The following is an 18,834-nucleotide window of genomic DNA, read 5'->3' as shown; positions in this document are numbered from 1 at the left end:
ATAAAGCATTGAACTCAGTGCTATTTAAACAGTTCTCCTTTGTAAGTGTACAAACTGAAAACAAACTCAGCTGGTTGCCGTCCAGTCAGTTCTGACTCATGGCGACTGCAGGTGTGTCAGAGTAGGACTGTGCTCTATGGGGAATCCAGTGGCTGATTTTTTTGTAAGTAGATCAGCAGGCCACTCATCAAGTCCCTTCTGGGTGGACGTGAACCTTTTGGTTAGTATTGGAGTGCAAGCACATTCACCATTTACAGCATCCATGGACATTGCATAAGTACATGGAGGTGCTTGGATAACCGTCCAAGGGCCTTTGGTGGAGGCAAGTAAGCCAATCTAATATTGGGTAAGGGATAATTGGTATTTGCAAATGCAAGTAAAACTCATATTACTTCTACACAGTTGAGATTCATTCATTCAATCATTCATTCATCCAATGAGTGTTGAACCCAAATCCATGCTTTTAGTGATGAATAAGGAGCTCTGGTGGTATAGTGCCTAAGGCATTTGACTGCTAACCAGAAGGCGGGCAGTTCAAACCCACCAGCCACTCCTCGGAAGGAAGGTTGGGCAATTGACTTCCATGGTGATACTGCCTCAGAAACCTAAGGAAGGGTCGCTACAAGTCACATCTGACTCGACGGCAGTGAGTTTGGTTTTGGAAGACTTGCAGGATGGGAATACAAAGATGTAAAACACGTGTAACAAATGTCTTATAACCATCAAACATTTATCAGGCCTTTCCTAGATGAACTGAAGTTATCATTTAAATAGAAACCCTTGTATTCCCTTTTTAGTCAATGCACACCCCTCTTGTAGGTAACAGCTAAGCCTAGTGATACAGCAAAGTGTCAGGGAATCTGATTTCCTGTGGTCAGTGTTTTTGGCCAAGAGAGCCATAAATACTAACTACAATACCTATAAGAAAGAAGCCCAAGTCAATCAACACACTACAGTCTGTTTCTTCAGTTGGATTACAGTCATGGATACATTGAGGCCATTTTGGTTCACAATACCAGACTTGACACGTAGAGGAGGAAACCATCTTGGGCCTGGAGCTCAATACATCTGTGTGTTTCAGGGCTCAAGGTGTGTGCCCAGGGCCAAATCACAAGGTATCTTTAAGTTTTTAATTTTTGCCTTTCAGGTGAGCTTTTGATAAATGTTAAGTAAGCTTTTGATGAAATATTAATACACACACTGGTCTAAGCATTTTTACATATATTATCACAATGACTTCATACAGTATGCGTAGTATAGGCCCCAATTTAGAGAGGAGGAGACTGGGGCATAGAAAGGTTAAGACTATCAGCAATTGGTGGAGTCAGGATTTGAACAACCTCCTTTGTAACCACTATGGAGTCCTAAAAGGCATTTAAGTTGGGTTAACATTTTGTGGAAGTCGAGGATTTGAGGAAAAGTAGTGATGATGAGTCAACAGTTTCTGCTGAGAAACAAGTCAAAGCAAAGGGAATGGACAGAGGCCTGAGCAAGAGAATGGAGACCAGGGCCAAAGGCAGGGGAGGAAGTGAAGGTACAAAGGAAGTACGTGCTGCACATCTTCTTTCTTTGTTCTTTTTCTCTAACTCGGCCAAGTTACAAACTGTGGTGGTTTAGAATATGCCTACAAACTCCTTAACAGCCTTCCTCAAGAGGGAGCCCAATTTCCTGCCCTTTGAGGGTGGGCTGGATCTAACGGATCAGGTGAGTGTGACAGTTGCAACTTTGGGGACTGGGCCAGAGAAAGGCCGTGGCTTCCTCCTGCTTTCTCTTTGACCACATGCTCTGTGGGAAGCCAGCTGCCACTGTGTGGACAAACAGGGTAAGAGGAAGGTGACATGGTGACCAGTTTCTCTATGATGACCAGTTTCTCTATGGTGAGAAACTGTGGCCTTCCGCCAACAGTCAGTGAGGACCTGAGGCCTTCTTTGCCAACAACCATTGAATGCACCATCTTAGAATGGGCCATACAGTCCCCGAGCTGTCAGATAACTGTAGCCCAGGTGAATAGCTTTACTATGATCTCATGAGAGCCATGAACCAGACCACCCAGCTAAGCCACTTTGAATTTCCTGGCCTTCACAAACTGTGAGATAAGAAATGTTTACTATGTTACCCTGTGAGCATTTGGAGTTGTTACACAGCAATAGATAACTATCGACAAACCAACAGACAGACCTCCCGACAGCAAGACAGAGCACATCAAAATAAGAGCACATCAGCTAGAACTTCCAAAGGACACAGGAGATTCCTGAATATAGCTTTGCTCCTTAAGGGAAGGTTTGCCCTCAAACTCTCTTCACGGAAAGAGATCAAGACAATTCAATTCACTTCCAAGGACATTTTTCAAGATCTTGAGCTTAAATATGGATGTTATTTCCTTGGAAGGTCACACTGTGTAAAAAAAGGAAATTAGAGGTGTCTAAAATTTGAAATAACACAAACTTTCTAAATTCTCAAAGCAAGGTGGAAAACTGACGGCACAAGATGAGCCAAATCAAAGTTCTGCTTCGTAAAGTTAAATTCTTAAAGTCCAGCACTGGGAAGTGAGATGACCTGAAGCACTTAGCTGGCAGAACGCACAATTTGGCCATTCATCAGAGACAACTGTCACTCCTGTTAAAGCCGACATCCGATTGCATTCAGATCCCGGAATTTGGCAGCCTGCTCAGGGCACACACAATCCGTGCCACTTACACCGTAAATGGTGATGATGAACGTTGAAAACTGCAGTGTGATTCCCTAATTCCTAAGAATGGCAAAAATCACTGGCATTTCATTCTAACGCAAGTACAATGATTAATCCAAGGTATTTCCATTTAGACACTACAGGTTTGTCTTATTTTTCAACGTCCACTTCCTTTCCTCTTTTCCTTAGTCCATGGTTCTGTGTGCCCACTGCATGGGCAGACAGGAAGTTTTAGTAAGGGCGACAGCTATCAGCTTATGCATAGGTGACTCAGCAAAAGTTCAGGCCTGGGTAACAACCCTCTCCTACTCAGGCCCCTCCCTCCACAAAGCTTCTCCTCAACTCTCAATCTCAAATGTTTTCTTGTCAACGTTCAATGGCATCCTACAAACACTTACCCTTGCTTCCTTTTCCTGCCTGCCTTCCTTTGAATGCTGGGAAGATTAGCCATTTCTCATTTCAACCTGAGTCTTACCCAGCTTTCTTGTGTTAGAGCTGTGCCTCCCTTACCCATTCGTTGCTGCTTTTGAGCCACTCCTCCTTCCAAGAGGCTGTCTGGGTCCTCAGGTTTGACCTCTCAAAACAAACATTTTCCCTGCTGCTTATTCTACTCCCCTAAGAGGCACCACTACTATCGCCCATCTCCCTTTAAAATGATTTTTATGCCACAATGAAATTTCAGGTTTTCTGTATGCATCTTCATTTTACTTCTTGAAATATGTAGGCAAAGACATCAGAGAAAGGGGGGGATTCTTCCTCCCTCCACTGCTGTCTACTTAAAGGGAACCCTGGAGACATAATGAATTACTTGCTGTGAATCTGCTGAGGGTTGGAAGAAAGCTGAAGAGAGTCACAGTGTCTTAAAGTAAATACAGTCAGCTTCCATGCATCGTGGCATTCAGGTCTGTAAAGCTGCCACAGAACCCTGACTTGCAGAACACAGAACTACTGCTTAGGGCACATACAGGGTTAGGTTCCTGTGAGCGTCTGCTCACAACACTTTTGTGAGGTCATCAATACATAGCCTTGTTTATGTGTGTTTCTGTGAAAGACACCTTATTTAACAAATAAAATGGGATCATTAACATTGAACTCACGGCCAATAGTTCTACAACTTAGGCCTGAATGAAGCTTTTCTAACACATGGATTTTCTCCGCAAGGCACATCTCAGCCTTCTCGTGCTTAGGACACCAGATGGCACTTCAGCAGTATGCTAGAAGCCGTTTCAAACAGAAAAAACACCAATAAAAAAACAGAAAAATGTGAACAAACATAGCTCTAAACAGACCTTAAAAAGAACCCTTGCTCAGTCTGAGAGCTGAAACAAGAAGGCAGGGGTTGGCTTGGTTGATTTCATACGGGAACGTGTGTGTCAAGTGACACAAATATTTTCACCTCTCTGTGCAGGTCTGAAGACGACAGCAAAGGCCGTGAGTGCTGATTTTGGAGTGACAAATCTTAGCAAGCGGGTGGTTTTGTGAATAATGATGATCAACTGTACTTTGATAAGCAATTAAAGCAGAAAACCTTAATATGATGATTTCCCTCAAAATACACATTTTCTTCATATCTGAAGCCTTATATAAGAATTTAAGACTCTATTTTCTCATATATCAGTCCAAAGATGTCAGAGTTCAAAGGGCAAATGAAAATAAAACAAAGATGTCACGCCAGCCAATTTGAAAAGCACATGCACACCACGCAGACGTGCAGCGGCCACTCACCCCACAGCCCAGGCCGTTGCCTCCCTCGCAGGTGATTCTCCTCACGCCGGCCTCGGGCAGCAGCCCCGCTCCGCAGCCCGGGCTGGGGCACAGCACTCCGCCCATCTGCAGCACGCACTCTTCAGCCCCGTACTGCTGGTAGCGGTTGTACTGCAAGACACAGGGGAGTTCACGAGTGACAATACAGACACCAAGATGGAATGCTTTAGCCACAAGGCGAGTAGCTGTCAGTGTGTGGGACTTCTGGTTTCAGTGGAAAAGGAAGGGCAGGTGTATAAGGTATGGCCCAATGTAGAGACAGTCTTCCAAATTCAAATGGGAAAAATAGGCAAGGGATGTGTTTACTCTTCGCATTGCTAGAAATCTGTCTTCAGGAAACAGATTTTCCCAAGCCTGGTTTTTGCTGATAACTTCACCCACTGACTGCATTTAAGCAGTCTTATTTCATATAAATCTAACTGAATGTGTATTTCTATTATAAAAATGCTAGACACTTGGACTCCGCCACTGTCAGTCTCATTAAGTTATATATTTTGGGGTTTCACCATCTTGAAAATAGGCCTCAAGATTCTAGCCCAGGAGGGTTGTAGCCAGCCCCCGTGACATCACCAAGGAGATTCAGCTGGAAGAAGACTACTGGGAAAGTGTAAAATTTTCCTTGTACCACCATGCTATTTCTTAAAGCATCACATCTTTCGGCTACCACCTTGCTCAATTGTCTTTAGTGCCTCTGCAGCTGCAGAGCAAAATCCAAACTGTACAGTGCGATTTTCACAGAATCCTCACTGAGGCCTACGTTAACTGTCCTCCTTCCATTATCTGATCATTACTCTCCCCTAAACTCAAATCAAGCCAAATGGTTTTGCTGTATTATTAAGTATTTAGTCAAGTCACCATTTACTGGGGTCTACTCCGCACATCTGTCTGTCAGTGCAGGCCTGAGGGATGCCAGGATGCTGAGCAGGTTTTAGGGGAGCTTCTAGACTGAAAGGGACTAGTAAGAGAGACCTGGTTTCGCCATCCAAAAAAATCAGCCGATGAAAGTGTACAGGTCACAGTGGCCCGATCCACACCTGGTCATGTGGTTGGAGTGGGATGGGGCAGCATGTTGCCCCACTGTGCGTGGGATCACCACGACTGGAGAGCCGACTCAATGGAAGCCAGCAACAACAACAACCAGATGCCAGCCAGTACTTTGGCTCCTGGGGATAAACCAGTGAACAAAACAGATAAGCATTTCTGTTCTCATTCACAAGAATATAACAACAAACCCTGAAATAATTAATATGGTGATAAGTGGGAGGGAAGATCAAAAAGCAGGGAAGAGAGAGAAATTCCAGGGAACATGAGGATTACGATTTTGAAGAGCCCTTCAGAGGAAAAAAATGGAACATTTAAGGCTCTGGAAATGTCATAAGCTACATATCTTATCAGAGGATAAAATAAAGATATTTCATTAGGTGGTGAATGATGAGACTGTTAAGAGAACTGAGCTATTTCGTGTAAAGAATCATTCTCTGAATTTCCTGCTACCTACTGCTGTTGAGTCTATTACAATCCCTAGCAACCCTACAGAACAGGGTAGAACAGCCCCATAGGGTTTCCAAGGCTGTAATGCTTTGTTAGGTTTGCATTTTATTATTGTTTTTGAAAACATACACAGCAAAAATATGCCAATTTGATCATTTCTACATATACAATTCAATGACATTGATTATATTCCTCAATTTATGCAACCATTTTCACCCTCCATTTCTGAGTTATTCCTTCCCCATTAACGTAACTCGCTACTCCCTGAGGTCTGCATCTAATCTTTTGAGTTACTGTTGTCACTTTGATCCCATACAGATAGTTCTAAAAGGGTATAATGCTCAAGGCAGACATATTTACTAGTTAAGCTAATCTACTATTTGGCTTTCAGAAGACTTCAGGGGAAATTTCTGACTTAAGATTTAAAGACTACCTCAGGACAGTAGTTTCAAGGGTTCATCAAGACTGGAGTAGATTGCCAGGACTTTCTCCCATGAAGGGGCTGGTGGATTTGAAACACTGACTTTTCAGTTAGTAGCTGAGTTCTTAAACACTGATCAGCAGGGCTCCTTTTGAACTTCTTAGAGACCTCATGTATTAAACTTCGCCGAGAGCACATCTTGCTGGTCCCAGAAAGAGGAGCTGTGTTGGTGACCTCCTCTTCTCTATGCTCTTTTCTACCTCATGATGGCCTGTAATCTTTAAACTATTAGTAAAGCTTTATATTAATTTATGTTAACAATGCAGCTCTCCATGACCTTAACAGCCGTGAAACTGGATGAAATTATCTAGGCTTTGTGGGGAAGATGAGGAGAAACTAGCAAAGGAGACTGACAAGTAGCACTTCCTACAGGCAAAGGGAGAATGGGGAGTGTGGGTGTCCTGGAGCAAGCAGAGTATGTCAAGAGAAAATAATGACAAATTGTATCAAATGCTGCTGCTAAGTCAATTACTGGACACTGGTTGGAATTTGAAATGTAGATGCTATGGTGATCTCAATGTGAGTGATTTAAGAGGAGTCGTGGAGCCAAAATGACTCAAAATGAGAATAGCTGCAAACATCCACTAATGATCAGAACATGAAATGCATGAACTATGAAACTAGCAAAATCGAAGTCATCAAAAATGAAATGGAATGCTTAAAGATCAATATCCTAGGCATTCATGAGCTGAAATTGACTGGTATTGGCCATTTTGAATCAGATAATCATATGGTCTACTATGCTGGGAATGAAGAATTGAAGAGGAGTGGTGGCACATTCATTGTCATAGACAGCATTTCAAGATGTATCCTGAAGTACAAAGCTGCCAGTGACAGGATAATCCCCATACGCCTACTAGGAAGACCAGTTAATATGACTATAACTCAAATTTATGCACCAAATAATAAGCCAAAGATGCAGAAATTGAAGACTTTTACCAACTTCTGCAGTCTAAAATTGATGAAACATGCAATCAAGATACACTGATAATTGTTGGTGGGTGGAATGTGAAAGAAACAAGGAAGATGGATCGGTAGTTGGGAAATATGGGCTTGGTGACAGAAATGATGCCAAAGATTGCATGATATAATTTTGCAAGACCAACCAGTTATTCGTTGAAAGTACCTTTCTTCAACAACATATGTGATGATCATACATGTAGAACTCACCAGATGGAATATACAGGAATCAAATAGACTGTAGAAAGAAATGATAGAGAAGCTCAATATCATCAGTCAGAACAGGTCAGGGGATGATTGTGGAGCAGACCATCAATTGCTCCCATACAGGTTCAAGTCAAAGCTGAAGGAAATAAAAACAAGTCCGTGAGAGCCAAAGTATGACCTTGAGTGTAACCAACCTGAGACCACCTCAAGAATGCACTGAACACTAATGAACCAAAGATAAAATGAGTTATGGGATGTGCAGTGTAGTAAATTACATGACATGGCTTTTCTAGCCATAGCATTTGTAACTCCCACTTTGCCATGAGTAACTGAGTAGCTGCTTGTTAAAATCATCCACCTGGAGGAACGCAAAGCAATCTTCTGGGAAGTTCGCTCTCTCTCAGGTGTATAGAATTCTGATTTTGAGATTGGTTAGTTTGGCCACTCTGCCAGGCTCAAAAGGAGCCCTCCTAGAGGCAGAAGGAGTCTCTCTGACTGCCAGCTGAGAAAAATGTGCTGCTGAAAGAGACATGCTGCTGGGAGAGAGATGCAAGAGACATGTACTGCTGAGAGAGAGAGATGTGCTATTGAAAGAGTCCAAGAGAGACAGCCAGCTGCTGAGAGAGACAATCAGCTGAGTGAGATGGCCAGCTGAGAGAGACTTAGTGTGTTCCTGAACTTGAATTGTAGCCTGTTGCTTCCCTAATAAACCCCATAATCTGTGAGTTCTATGTGGCCACTGCAGCGAATTACTGAACCCAGCAGAGAGGTGGTGGGTGCCATGGGAGGACAAGGTCAATAAAAGGGCTGGAGTGTGGTGGCATGTTTGGCCTCATAAGAACAGGCCTTGGGCAGCTGATGGTGATTCTGTCTTCCTTTTGTGTAGTTACAGGAGGTCAGAAGATGTGACCTCCTTGTCCCTTTGGCAGGATGATATCAAGGACATCATAAACGAAGAAAGAAAAGAGCAAAATGAATGCCAGAAGAGACTCTGAGACTCACTCTTAAAGGTAGAGCAGCTAAAGTGAACAGATGAAATGGGGAAGAAAAGCTGAACAAAAGATTGCGAAGCGTGGCTCAAGATGACAAAGTAAAGTATTATAATGAAATGTGCAAAAACTTGGAGTTAGGAAACCAAAAAGGTAAAACATACTGGGAATTTCTCAAGCTGAAAGAACTGAAGAGAAAATTTAAGCCTCACGTTGCCTTATTGAAGGATTCCATGGAAAAATCCACCACTCTTCTGTCAGTCTGTTGTACTGTGGTGGATTGTGTGTTGCTGTGAGGCTGGAGGCTATGCCACTGGTATTTCAAAGACCAGCAGAGTCAGCCGTGGTGGACAGGTTTCAGAGGAGCTTCCAGACTAAGGCAGACTTGGAAGAAGGAAGGGGCCATCCACTTCTCAAAGAATTGGTCAGTGAAAACTTTCGAATAGCTGACCCGAGCCATGGTATTTTCGATTGTCTCATGTGCCTGGAAAACCTAGACAATGAATAAGGAAGACCAGAGAAAAATTGATGCCCTGGAATTACTGTGTTGGTGAATAATATTGGATACAACATGGAGTACCAGAAGAATGAACAATCTGTCTTCGAAGTGTAGCCAGAATACTCCTTAGAAGCAAGAATGGAGGGAATTTGTCTCATGTGCTTAGGATATGTTATCAGGTGGGGCCAGTCCATAAAGAAGGATAACATGCTTAGTAAAGCAGAGGGTCAACACAAAAAGAGGAAGACCCTCAAAATGAGATGGATTGACACAGTGGCTGCAAAAATGGGCTCAAACAGCAAAGACTGTGAGGATGGTGCAGGGGTAGACAGTGTGTTGTTCCGTTGCACAGAGGATTGCTATGAATAGGAACTTACTCGGTGGCACCTAAGAACTACCACCATGATATGGAGCCAAAAGCCTTGTTGGAGTGGATTCACAAAAGGATTGGAGGAGAGAATGCATAGAGATAAAAATGGGCAACTTTTTCTATGAGGTTGACTGAGAAGCGGAGAAGAGACCCAGAGGGCAACTCGAGGGTTCCACGGGATTGGGAAGGAGTTTTTGAAATTGGAGTCACGAAAGCATGTTTCTATGTTGAAGGTGATGAATGAGAAGAGAAGGGCAAATTGATATCTCAGGTTAGTAAAAGAGCTATGTCCTTTAGTAGGCAGGAGGAAATGAGATCTGAAGGAAGCCTGGAGGAGCTGGGCTTAGACAGGAGTAAAACAGCCAATCAGCCATCCTCAGTGAAAGAAAGGAGAGCACTTGGGCCCAGTGCACATCGAAAAAGGAGATGTTGGAAATTTGAAGGGAAAGGGAATGCATGACAGATAACAGGAGAGGGACCGGATGAGAGGAATTAGTATTAATAGCTAGTTGTTGTTAGGTGCTGTCGAGTTGGCTCCAACGCTTAGTGACCTCGTGGGCAACAGAACGAAACACTGCCTGGTCCTGTGCCAGCCTCACAATCCTTGCTCTTCCTGAGCCCATCGCTGCAGCCACTGTGTCAGTCCATGGCCCTATTCAGTGAGGGCCTTCCCCTTCTTCGTTGACCCTCTGCTTTACCAAGCATGGTATCCTTCTCGAGGGAATGGTCCTTCCTGACAGCATGGCTAAAGTAGGTGAGACACAGTCTGGTCATTCTTGCTTCCAAGGAGCATCCCGGCTACACTTCCAGGGCAGATTTGTTAGTCCTTTTAGCAGTCCCTGGTACTTTCAGTATTCTTCTCTGACACCACAACCCAGGAGCATCAATTCTTCTTCCGTCTTCTTTATTCATTGTCTAGCTTCCACATGCATATGAGGTGATTGAAAATACCATTGGTCTGGGTTAGGCTCACCTTCTTCTTCAAAGAGACATCTTTGCTCTTTAGCACTTGAAAGAGGTCTTTGACTGATTTCTCTTTAAATTCATATACTAGGGCCTCAAGTGAGCTGTTAAAGCATCCCAGCCATTAATACTTTACTTTTACTTTAAAGTATTAATGGCTGGGCCGCTTTAACAGCCCACTTGAGGCTGTAGTATATGAATTTAAAGAGAAATCAGTCAGTAGACTTGTCTCTTATACTTAGCTGGAAGTGTGGAGTACGTGGGGAGCTGGATTTCTGAAAGGTTGGGGTTTTCTAGGCATTCCTCAATCACTTCCACTCCTACATGGTTTTTACACATGGTATCTCCTAGTATAATTGTGAGTGACTTTAACCAACATTTTTCCAGTCCCTCTATTGTGCCTCAACAAAAACATCTTTTGATTATATATAACATATAGAATCAGAAAGCCTAAAAAAGCCAGAGCTTAATAAATGATAAGGAGCTCTCGTGGCATAGTGCCCAAGGCACTTGACCACTAACCAGAAGGCTGGCAGTTCAAACACACCAGCCACTTCTTGGAAGGAAGATTGGGCAATCTACTTCCATAGAGATACTGCCTCAAAAACCCAAGGAGGGGTCGCTATGAGTCAAATCGACTTGATGGCAGTGAGTTTGGTTTTCTGGCTAACAAATGATAAGGTGACCAGCCTTTTGACCACCACCAAGGTGGAGCTAGAACTTTTCCAGCAGCCCTGCATCCCTGTCACAATCCCATCACTCCTTCCGAAAAGAAACTACAGACTGTAATCATTTTATCACCCAAATTTCATCCTATTTTGAAAACACACATTTTAGTCTCTAGTTGATACTTCATTCTATTTTTTCTTCTCCCTTCAAAGGAAATGTTGAATGTATTTGTTGAAGAAATCAGGGTCTGTAACCAGTAGAGCTTCCCTCAGTCTGGACTTGGCTGACCGCACTGCCATGGTGCTTTCAATGTCCCTCAATACTGTATTTCCTACAAATTGATTGTTGGGTCTGCAGGCTTTATCAGATTTGGGGTTATTTTTCTTTTTTTGGTAATACTATTTTATAGATGGTGTTTTGTTCTTCTATCAAGAGGCTTGTAATGTCTGGCTGTCCGGCTTTTTGAAATAGTAGAAATTGTTCTTGTTCAGTAACTAGTTTAATTCATTAGCATTGCAAAATGCCATTTTAATTAAAACACCCTTTGATTTATTAATCAGAATAATTCTATCATTATCACCAATGGTATAATTTTTTTAAAATTGTGCTTTAGGTACAAATTTACAGAGCAGAATTTGTTTTACATTCAACATTTCCCGTACATTTGGTTTCATTCCCCAATTACCATCCCCGACCGTAACCCACTCTCCTCCGCTCCCTTCCCCATAACCCCTCCCCTCCCTGTGCCCTTCTTAGTTACGCACTCCTGTCTGTCCAGCTTTTGCTCCATGTGACTGTTGTCCCTCTGGTGCCCCATGGCAGATTGCTCAAGGGCTGTATCTCCGTCGAGTAAGTAGGTGGGTACATCAACCTGGTTGAGTGTTCTGCAGGTCAGTCTTATTTACTGTCAGGCTGAGGGGCAGCCCTTGGGACTGAGGTTCATCCCACACCTGAAGTGTATTTCAGGGCCATAGTCTTGGGAGTCCCACCAGACTCCATCTGACCAGAAATTCTGGTCATTATTGTGTTTTTGGATTTTGTTCCATGTTTTTCCTCCCACTCTATCTTGGAACTCCAGTTTTGATCCCTTCCGAGTGGTTGGCATTGGTCGCTGGGCACCATCTAGTTCTTCTGGTCTCGAGGTCCATCATATCCTAGGGCTGATTGTTTCCAAATGCCTTTGGTTTTCTTCACTTTTCTTCGCTTCTGACGATAGGAGACCATTAGCTGGATCTGAGATGGCCACTCAAAAGCTTTTAAGACCCCAGTCACCACTCACTCAAGTAGGTTGTAGAACAAGATTTTTATGTATTTTGTTGTGCCAATTGAGTCTGGTGTCCCCCAGTAGTTTGGTCCTGATTCGGCAGATGTGGTGGATCTCTTGCCCATGGTGTCTGGCTGTCTGTGAGGGATTGCTCTATGTCTGTCTTCTGTTGCTTCTGCAATGATTGTGGATATTTTGGATCATTAGTATCTGTGCAAGATTAGCCTCAGCTGAATCTATCATTGGTCTAGAGTATATTCCTATTCACTGACCCCCATCTGATCTTTTCAGTTGTCTGTGTTTATCTGTAGCCCGGTGTTTGGTGTTAGCAGTAATGCAGTCTTGTGGATATATTGGTATTAGGCTCTGTTGTCTATATCTTATGTGCACAGTTCGGTGTCCTCCCTTTCCCCAGTGTTATCATGCTGGTCACATATTCTTCCCATACCATCCCTCCCCTTACCCACCTCAGTGTGTGGCCCCCAACTAGCCTGAAATTATTCCCTTCCCTTCCCACCCCATCCTGGTAACCTACAAAGTGAGTTCCGTTCCTTAAGCAAACCCTTGTCTTTTTACAGTAATGGGCTCACACAGTATTTGTCCTTATGTGATTGACTTATTTCACTCAGCACAATGTCCTCCAGGCTCAACCACATTGTGAGATGATTTGCACATCTTTCATTGTTCTTTAATGTAGCATAGTATTCCATTGTGTGAATGTCCTGTAGGTAGGTTATCCATTCATCTGTTGATGGGCATTTAGGTTGTTTCTGTCTCTTTGCTATACTGAATTGTTCTGCGATGAACATGGGTGTGCATATGTCTGTTCATGTCCTGTCTCTCACCTCTTTAGAAGATATTCCTAGTAATAGAATTGCTGATTCAAATGATATTTCTATTTCCAGGTTTTTAAGGAAATGCTATACCATTTGCCACAATGGTTGTAACATTTTACAGTCCCACTAGCAGTGTATGAGAGTTTCAATCTCTCCACAGCCTCACCAGCATTTGCTATTTTCTGTCCTGTGGAACTTCACTATTATTGCTGGGGTGATATGATATCTCATCGTTGTTTTGATTTGCATCTCTCTAACGACTAATGATTGAGAGCAATTCCTCATGTATTTGTTGGCCGCCAACTTATCATCTTTAGTGAAGTGTCCGTTCATGTCCCTTGCACATTTTTTAATTGGATTGTCTTTTTGGGGTTAAGGTGTTGAAATTTTCTATAGATTTTGGAGATAAGTCCATTGTCAGATATGGCATAGGCAAATATTTTCTCCCAATCTGTAGGTTCTCTTTTTACCCTTTTGATAAAGTTTTTTGATGCACATAAGAATTTAATTTTTAAAAGGTCCCAGTCATCTAGCTTCTCTTCCACCTCTTGTGCATTCTGGGTTATGCTTGATAATCTATTTATGCCATAAATTAGGGCCCCTAGATTTGTCCCTATTTTAGTTTTGATGAACTTTATAGTTTTGGGTTTTACCTTTAAGTCTTTGATCCAACTTGAGTTTATTTTTGTGTATGGGGTGAGGCATGGGTCTTGCTTCATTTTTCTGCAAGAGGATATCCAATTTTACCAGCACCATTTGGTAAAGAGGCTATCTCTTCCCCATTTAATGAGTTTTTGTCCTTTGTCAAAGATCAGCTGTCCATAGATGGATGAGTCTATTTCTGAGTTTTTAATTCTGTTCCATTGGTCTATCTGTCTATCATTGTACCAATACCATGCTGTTTTGACTACTGTGGCTGTATAGTAGGTTTTGAGATCCAGGAGTGTGAGACCTCCTACTTTGTTCTTCTTCTTCAGTAGTGCTCTACTTATCAGAGGTCTCTTTCCTTTCCATATGAAGTTAGTAATTGGTTTTTCCAAATCCTTAAAAAATTTTGTTGGTATCTGGATTGGGATTGCATTAAATGTGTAGATTGCTTTGGGTAGTACTGACATTTTCACAATATTCAGTCTTCTTATCCATGAACAAGGAAGGTTCTTGCATTTATGTAGATCCCTTGTAGTTTCTTGTACTAGTTCTCTATAGTTTTCTTTTCATAGGTATTTTATGTCTTTGATAAAATTTATGTGTAGATATTTTATCTTTTTGGTAGCTATTGTAAATGGCATTGTTTCCCTTATTTCCTTTTTCAGATATCTCTTTGTTGGTATAGAGGAATTCAACTGATTTTTGTATGTTGACCTTGTATCCTTCCACTTTGCTGAACCTCTTTATTAGTTTGTGTGTTTTTTTTTTTTTTAGTCTCTCAGGTTTTCTATACCAATGGTATAATATGGATTGGAAAACAGACTAAGTATTTGATTCTTTGTTTTTAAAGACTAATAAGTCAACTCATGGCTTTTAATATATTTGTTACTAAATGTGTTTTAATCCATGGCAGTTATTTTCCATCTTGATATTCATATTGTTCCCTCTTTTGCCAGTGGGACTTTCAATAAATTTATTCTCAGCCCTTAATCACATGGCACTGGTTATGTTTGATAGCCGATTAATTGGTATGTGAAACTCTTCCTGGCTCATCTTAGACATTTTTCGTCTGAGACCAGGAAATCCTAATTTATTTAAGCATTCCCCATTTATTTAAGCAGTCCTGCTTCTTAAATATTCCAAGAGCATAAACTGGGTGCTATGGATGTTGAATGCTGTTGAGCTGGTCATTGTTTCTAGGTCTTTCCAGTTCTTACTATTAAGGATACGTATTTTAGGATTATAGGGTTTCTAGTTAGCATTTTATACCTTACATCCATATCTCCTTTTCCCACACTGGTTCTCAAGGATACAGAGGATGATAGAGCCGGCATATCCCATGATTGCTAATTTGTGTCATCCTATATTATATATTATAAATAAGGAATTTTGGCAGCATAGTGCCTAGGCATTTGACTGCTAACCAGAGGGTTGGTGGTTCAAACCCAACAGCCAGTGTGCAGAAGGAAGATACAGTGCAATCTACTTGCATAAATATTTACCACCTCAGAAACCCAAAAGGGGTCACTATGAGTCATAATCAACTCAATGGCAGTGAGTGTGGTGTGGTACATTATAAATGCAATGGTTTTTAGAATAATACCGAAATTATAACAAGTATAATTACTGAAAATATGAAAGATATTTTCCTATCCACTAACCAGCTTCCCCAAACAGTTTTATGATATTTGCACTGTGTGTACATTGTTGAAACATATGGCCATTTCATACCATACACTTTTTCTTAAACTTCATGTTATCTTTAGTCTTCACACACACAGACACAGACATAGACACATGCACACACTTAATGTTTGCCACCAGTCCTTCTATTGATGCCTCTCTAGCAATTGTGAAGCTCTTTGGCTAGTAAATTCCTCAGGGGGATCTCATGAGAAAATATTAACTGAATTCTTGCATGTTGGTGATGCATTGTAGTCTTTATCCTTAAAAATCAGTTTGGCTGGGTACAAAAACCTGGATTCACATGTTTTTTATTTTGTTTTTCCTTGAGTATCTTGAATATCCTATTCCATGTTCTTCTGGCATAAGTGTTGTGGAAAAGACTGTTGAAAATCTTATTTTCTTTCCATTGTAATGAATTGATCTTTTTCTATCCAGATGCCCAAAAGACCACTTTTCTGTTTCTTTCAAGTCTAGTGATTTTATTAGAATATGTCTGAGTGCCAGTCATTGTCCATAAATTTCACAAGCACATGTTATCCTTTTTCATTATGTAGCTTCAAATCTTTTTTACTTTCAGGGTAAATTTATTAAAAGTTTAATATTTGCTCTGTTCTCCTGCCTTGATATTTTTCTTCTTTGATTCCTAGTACACATGTATGGGGTCTTCTTTACTTAACTGTCAAATTTGTCACATTTTCTTGAACAGTTTTTACATCTTATTTTATTTCTTTTTGTTTTTTAGAAGTTTCCTCCTTTGTACAATTTTGTATGATTGTAGTGGCCTTAAATAATGATGGAACAAGTACAATTATAGTTCTCTTCCATTTATTAAAAAATTTATAATAAATGATTCGATTATATTTATGATATACTCAAGAATATATGAGCATAAAATTGTCTTTCTAAAATATTTTAATATATGTCTTGTAACTAGGGATGATTTTAAATAAGTACACACAGCATCTGAAATAAAACCTATGACTACTGAATGTATTACATTAAAAAAAAATTTCAACATTTAATTCAGCTTATGGATGCAGAACCCATAATGTGCTAGGAAACTCATGGAAAGTTTAATAAACTAAGGAACTAATTTAGACATGTAATTACATATTTAATTAGCAGAGATCCTTACTTTTTGCCATCACCAATATCACCCATGTTTCCATCAATTTCTTTCACCACTTATTGGTCTAATTTGGACAGTTCATTGAGAGAACTCCACTATACATTTAATGTAGAGTTGTGACAAATTACCATAGCACTAAGTACAACAGAATATCTGTATTCACCTGAGTGTAAAATATTTGCCATAATGGCCAAGGGATTGATAAATTGACCCCAATTTGTAGAAAGCAATAAACACTGTTTCTTTGATACACTTGTGTTACTTCCAGGGTTGTTTTTACTTATCAATATTGGATAGAATTTTATACACAGACCTAACTTGGAGGAATATGATTAATTTGCAGTGTGGACAGTTTTTGTAAAGAATCAATTCTAAACTGAGCTCAAAACCAGCACATTTTCTTAAAATCACTTATGCAGTGTTTGTCTTCGGAATGTGCAGTGAGTTAGTGAGTGTCTGTGTGTGTGAAAATATATTAACATTTACCTGCTAAATTATGCTATTTAAACTATTAGTGAGAGTAGTTTGCAAATCTCTAGATACACTTTTATAAAGTGGATAATTCACCAACAGATTAATTAATACTTTAGGGTTAACTGTACAAGATTTACAAAATATTTTGAAAGTAAATGCTAATATTAAAAAAGCACACTACTTTGCACCTAAGGGGAAAAAAAATAGAATATATTTTCTCCCATATTTCATCAGATTATAGTGAAAAATACATTCCATTGGTATGACCTACCTAGGTAAAATCTAGATTCATTGTAATGCTTTATATGTTATTTACTTGTGGAGTAAATTATTTAATCTTTATGTGTATGTTCATGGATTCTCCAAAGAACAGGAAATATTCATTTTAAAGTATGAAATTCATAGATGTACCAATGAACACATATCTCAAGACTCTAAATAATGAGCCATGGGAGAGTCTAATCAAACAGATGTTGTGTTTTGATACTCTGTGGGCAGTTAGTTCAGTTGGGTAGAATATAGTTCTGGAATGAAGCAAAGGTCAGAAGCTCAACCCCCACATGGGCCAGTTAGCTTCCTCTTTCTTGCTGGCCACTGACTGCATGTTAAATACATGAAAGGAGTGTGTGGTGGTTGGCCAGGCTGGAAGGAACCGTGTCTAAAATACTGACCATTGTGTCTAAAATACTGAAAGACCATTGCCAAGCCCTGTTCTGTGTGGGGTAGGGGATGCATCATCGTCTAGGACAAAGTGCCTCATCACGGGGCTCAATGTCAATGCTTTCCTAGAAGAAAGCAAGAAGAAATCTGCGTTTTAAAATTGCAAGAAATTTGAAGATGAGGATATTGGGTAAAATTAAAATCTGGAACACATACAAGTGTTCTGCAAATGAGTTCTGACTTGTCAGCTATCCTGAAGCAGCGTGGCACACTTTCAAACGTTTGCAGCAAGAAAGAAGAGTGGTTTTTCACAGTCGTGGTGATTTCCTGAGTATCCTCTAGGGGGCGCTCAGGTACAGCTCAAAAACAACCTCTTTGCAGGTCGGGCCTCCTTTGCTTTCTCTGTGAAATCTAAGACTGAAGCCTTAGTCAGAGCACCTGGGCAGAGTGCTTTGCTGGGGCTCTCCTTCATCCTATCTGAGGGGAGGAAACCATAGTAACGCCACCTTCACTGAAGGACTGCCCGCCAAGTAGTAACACTTTGCTCACTCAGTTCACTCTCCCGGCAGCCGTGTGGGGTCACAGAGCAGGCCACTGAGTCATCGGGGAGTCACATCCCTTCTGAGCTTCACGCAGACAGGACCCCAGCACCGATACTAGCGCTCAGGGCTCTAAAGAACACACTTTCCACCAGACCCAGCCATCAGCTTTCTTTCTTTTTTTCCTCCTTAATTAAACAATGATTGAAAAAAAAAAAAAAATCAGCTCACGATTCCTCAGTCATTCTTTAGAAACTAAAGAAAAAAAATTATTACGGCACATCCTTTTAGGGTTAAAAAAATAAAAAAAATAACTGTAGAAGAACACTAATTTAGGACTAAACCATTCTCTTGCTATGCAGAGAATGCCCTATTTTCTATATGCATCAGAATGAAAACAAAGCACTCCTCAAATTCTCAAAACCAAAAAAACAAATTCACTGCCATTGAGTTGTAGCCTATTCATAGCAAGCCCTCCTTGGGTTTCTGAGCCAGTATCACTATGGAAGTAGATTG

At 40.9% G+C, this 18,834-nt stretch overlaps 1 protein-coding gene across 1 annotated transcript in view; it reads right to left on the bottom strand.

The window, feature by feature from the left end:
• Nucleotides 1-18,834, bottom strand: part of PRKN (parkin RBR E3 ubiquitin protein ligase) — a 1,601,593-nt gene that overhangs the window by 242,019 nt on the left and 1,340,740 nt on the right. Inside the window, exon 9 of the mRNA XM_042781573.1 lies at nucleotides 4,415-4,564. Within this exon, the coding sequence (XP_042637507.1) occupies nucleotides 4,415-4,564 (150 nt within the window). The remainder of the gene's footprint in view (nucleotides 1-4,414; nucleotides 4,565-18,834) is intronic.

This window comes from Orycteropus afer, unplaced genomic scaffold, assembly GCF_000298275.1.
Source record: "Orycteropus afer afer isolate SDZICR_OR568_19922 unplaced genomic scaffold, OryAfe1.0 scaffold00135, whole genome shotgun sequence".
Taxonomy (NCBI): domain Eukaryota; kingdom Metazoa; phylum Chordata; class Mammalia; order Tubulidentata; family Orycteropodidae; genus Orycteropus; species Orycteropus afer.
The sequence above is the reverse complement of the archived record's forward strand: the minus strand, read 5'-3'. Positions and strand labels throughout refer to the sequence as shown.